The sequence below is a fragment of the Artemia sp. Qi Xiang Cuo genome, unplaced genomic scaffold (genome assembly GCF_049724085.1).
Source record: "Artemia sp. Qi Xiang Cuo unplaced genomic scaffold, ASM4972408v1 HiC_scaffold_189, whole genome shotgun sequence".
Lineage (NCBI taxonomy): Eukaryota > Metazoa > Arthropoda > Branchiopoda > Anostraca > Artemiidae > Artemia > Artemia sp. Qi Xiang Cuo.
In genome coordinates this window covers 1-4,531 of record NW_028297598.1, presented here as the reverse complement: position 1 = coordinate 4,531, position 4,531 = coordinate 1, and the positions used below count along the sequence as shown (strand labels likewise).

The window sequence follows — 4,531 nt, the reverse complement described above, 5'->3', positions numbered from 1 at the left end:
CGTGGATACCAGTAAAACAAGTTTTCAAGTTGTCACTTATCGCCTTTTGGTCGTCCGCGCCGGGATTTATTCATCACTTCCATTACTGTCTGAAGAAAAGAAGAAAACAGTAGTATGTTAACTTATACTTCTATCGCGCCCCTAGGAATCTCCATGTTATTCTATCGCGCCTCTACACCTTTTCAAAGAGTGAGTATCCTCTCACATGGCATTATACTTTGGGTAGACTATGTTCCGTCCTGTGCTAGTTGGGTTATTGACTTACCAAGGCCAACCAGACAGGTTTCTTGTGGGTATAGTCTGGTTTGGTGGGCATAGTCTGGTTTGTTGGGTATAGTCTGGTTTGGTTGGTATAGTCTTGTTTGGTGGGTATTGTCTTGTAGGGTATGTATATTCTTGTTCGATGTGTATTTTCAGGTTTGGTGCGGAGAGTCTGGATTGGTGGTATTAGTCTGGTTTTGTGGACATAGTCTGGTTTGGTTTTTCAAAGAGAGTGAGTATTACACTTTACTTTTTTGTTTTTTTTTGTTTTTGTTTTTTTAAATAGAAAAATAGAGATTGTCAAATTGTGTATTTGGGAATTGTTTTGATTGACATTTTTGCAAAAAGGAATAAGGAATTCGCAAATTGGACACTATGAAAGATATTAATTAATGTTTTGAATAATAGATGTGTGATTGACTTTAATTAGTGATTGGATTGTAAGAAGGTGGTGAAAAAAAGGATTAAAATGAGTAACAGTTAAGATAACCCCGAAGGAGTTGTTAACTCAGGTAATTTGCTATATATTTGAAACAACAACAGTCTATGAAAATGGATAACGACGATAGAATGACATTGTGAGTTGACCTAGCTTTACCTCTCCGATGTGGTCTGTATAATACACAAGTGATGTTTGAACAGTATTGTCAATATTATATCAATGCTGTAAAGGTTGCTTATGATAATGTCAAAAAAGCTTTGGATAATCTTAGTTTCACAAATAGGATTAATGATCAACTTTATCGGAAACTCATTCCTGTCAAATCGGTCATTCCTAGATTTTATGGTGCACCCAAAAGTCACAGACCAGCCATTCCCCTTAGACCTATTGTTTCAACAATAGATTCTGCTACACAAAAGTTGGAAAGGTATTTGGCTGGTATTTTAAGATCCATAACTCTTAGCAGTCAACACACAATAAGAAATACCAAAGAAGCAGTTGAAAGGCTAAAAAGCATCAACATCTTGGATAATACCACAATGTGCAGTTTCGATGTTGTATCTCTAATTACTAGCATACCCTTGCCCCGACTTATACCAGCTTTACAATCAGCTTTGGAAAATGATGATTCCTGGAAAGAACTGACCAGCTTAGACTCCACAGACATCATTATTCTCACATCTTTATGTCTGAACAATGCTTACTTCACTTTCAGGCATCAAACCTACAAACAGAAGTGGGGCATACCAATGAGATCAGCCTTGGCACCAGTTCTTAGTGAGGTGTTTCTACAATATATCGAAAATAATATCTTCAAGGAGGACTTCAAGGATCTCCAACTCTACATGAGATATGTAGATAATTGCTTAATAGTTTGGAATGGGACAAAAGACGAATGAAGATCCTTTCTCAATATTTTTAACCAGCAGGATCCAGATATAAAGTTCACCATTGAACTCGAAAATAACCACAGTTTACCCGTCTTAGATGTTCTCATCGTCAAACGGGAAACTAGGTTTGACTTGAGTGCATATAGAAAGCCAACTCATAGTGATAGATATCTGAGATATGACTCTTATAACCATCCAATAGTTAAAAATTCTGTAGTCTATTCGCTGGTTGATAGAGCGTTTATAGTGTGTTCCTCTGATTTGGAGCTAAAGGCAGAACATGATCATATAAAAGATGTTCTTATAGTCAATGGCTACCCCCAACACGTCAATGATAAGGTTATCTCCAGGAGAAAGATTAGCACAAAAACCAAGAGCTCACCTAAGACTGAAGAAGATAAACCCTTTTTGTCATTACCTTATATTAAGGGGATTACTGACATCTTAAGCTCCAAACTCACTAAGCTAGGCTTTAAGATGTTTTTTCCTTCTGGAATGACCGTCTCCTCCTTCTTAAACAAAGGCAAAGATAAGATCACTTCAGATTCACCAGGAGTATATGAGATTCCTTGCAGTTGTGGTGATACCTATATAGGTCGTACCATGAGATCTCTACATCACCGATTAAAAGAACATGCTGATTCCATTGATGCCTGCCTTAAAAAGACAAAGCTTAAGGAGGAAGATAATTTTTCTGCACTGGCCCATCATATTTTTGAAAACCCTTCTCACTCTGTTGATTTTGACCAGGCTCAACTTATTGCTATTGTTCCACAACTCTTAAAGCAGAAAATCAGAGAAGCTCTGGAAATTGCTAAAAACAAACCAGCCATTAATAAAGACAATGGAGAGTTCCGCATCAGTGAAATTTGGGAACCCATTACCCATAGGCTAAGAACTCACAAAAAACTCCACCCTGCTTCTATAGAACCAACCTTTTTCAGATCTACAAGGATAGCGGCCATCAATGCCTCTACCAAAATCCGGGTCAAATTACAACAATAATTCCAGGTTCAACTTATTATTAGTATTGTTCAGTGATTTTAGTTTTATTTTATTTAGTGATTTTATATTCTGGCAAGAGTCTTGAATTTGAACCTGATGATGACAGGCACAGGTCCTGTCGAAATTATCGTTCCAAGATAACGCAATACCTGACATCCATAGCTAAGGTAAGCTTATTACCATTATCATTCATAAGCAGTATTGTCAATTTAAAATAGGGTCTAACGTTTTAGTATACTAAAAAGTTGATACTAAGAGAGATGTAGATGGTAAGAAAAGAATTTTAATAATGAAATTCAGAACAAACCTTAGAAATTCTTGCAAATCAAGCAGTATGGTGTTTGTGAGTACGAACCATCAAGTATAATAAGCCCAAACGACTCTAACCAGCAGAGACATCAACTCCCCAAATGTCCCTTATCCCCAAACTCGAAGGGTGCCTCCTCCTTCCAGCTTTTTGGCCCCCCCTTTTTTTTAACATGATATATTTTTTTCAACTTTTTTTTACATGTCTTCGAATCAGATGAAACCAACTTAAATTCAGTAGTGTTTGTCGTGGTTTACCTTGTCACAGTTACATTCTCTCAATTTTTCAAAGTTCATTTTGAATTTCTTTCATTGAAATGCAAGAGTTGGAATATTTCAGGAGTGTTTTGTTATGCTTTACCTTGTCGCAGTTAAATTCTCTTAATTTTTGAAAGTTCATTTTGGATTTCTTTTGTTGAAATGCAAGAGTTGGAATATTTCAGTAGCGTTTTGTTGTGCTTTACCTTGTCACAGTTACATTCTCTGGATTTTCAAAGTTCCTTTTTAATTTCTTTAATTACATGCATTAGTTTAAATCCTTCAATAGTTTGTTGTCGTGGTTTAACATTTCACAGTTAAATTCTCTTTATTTTTAAAGATTGACTTTGAATATCTTTTGTTGAAATTAAGGATTCGGAATATATCAGTAGCATCTTGTTATGCTTTCCATTGTCAAAGTTATCTTATACTGATTTTTCCAAGTTCATTTTCAATTTCTATCGTGAAATGAAAGAGTTGGAATATTTAAGTAGTGTTTTGTCGTGCTTTACCTTGTCACAGTTACATTCTCTTCATTTTTCAAAGTTCATTTTGAATTTCTTTCGTGAAATGCAAGAGCTAGAATATTTCAGTAGTGTTTTGTCGTGGTTTACCTTGTCACAGTTACATTCTCTTGATTTTTTCAAAGTTTTATTTTGGGTTTTATATATTGAAACGTAATAGATGAAATATTTTGGTAGTGTCTTGCTATGGTTCACCGTGTCACAGTTACATTAAACTGATTTTTCAAAGTTCATTCTGGGTGTCTTTCGTGAAATGAAATATTTGGAATATTTTAGTAGTGTTTTATCGTGGTTTACCATGTCACAGTGATATTCCCTTGATCTTTCAAAGTTCATTTTGAATTTCTTTTGTTGAAATGCAAGAGTTGGAATATTTCAGTAGTGTTTTGTTGTGCTTTACCTTGTCACAGTTATCTTCTCTTGTTTTTTCAAAGTTCATTTTGAATTTCTTTCGTGAAATGCAAGAATTGGAATATTTCAGTAGTGTTTTGTCGTGGTTTACCTTGTCATAATTACATTCTCTTGATTTTTCAAAGTTCATTTTGGATTTTTTTCCTTGAAATGCAAGAGAAGGAATATTTCAGTAGTGTTTTATCGTGGTTTACCTTGTCACAGTTACATTCTTTTGATTTTTCAAAGTTAATTTTGGATTTCTTTCCTTGAAATGCGAGATTTGGAATATTTCAGTAGTGTCTTGTTGTGCTTTACCTTGTCACACTTACATTCTCTTGATGTTTCAAAGTTTATTTTGGATTTCTTTCGTTGAAATGCAAAAGTTGGAATATTTCAGTAGTACTTTGTCGTGGTTTACCATATCACAGTTACATTCTCTTGATTTTTCAAAG

The 4,531-nt window shown here is 34.8% G+C and overlaps 1 protein-coding gene across 1 annotated transcript; it reads left to right on the top strand.

The window, feature by feature from the left end:
- The first annotated feature begins 891 nt into the window (after positions 1-891).
- LOC148938865 (uncharacterized) lies at positions 892-1,602 on the top strand. Its single transcript, XM_089107484.1, has one exon. It carries the CDS (start codon positions 892-894, stop codon positions 1,600-1,602), a length of 711 nt encoding a protein of 236 aa, XP_088963610.1.
- Positions 1,603-4,531: the final 2,929 nt, after the last annotated feature.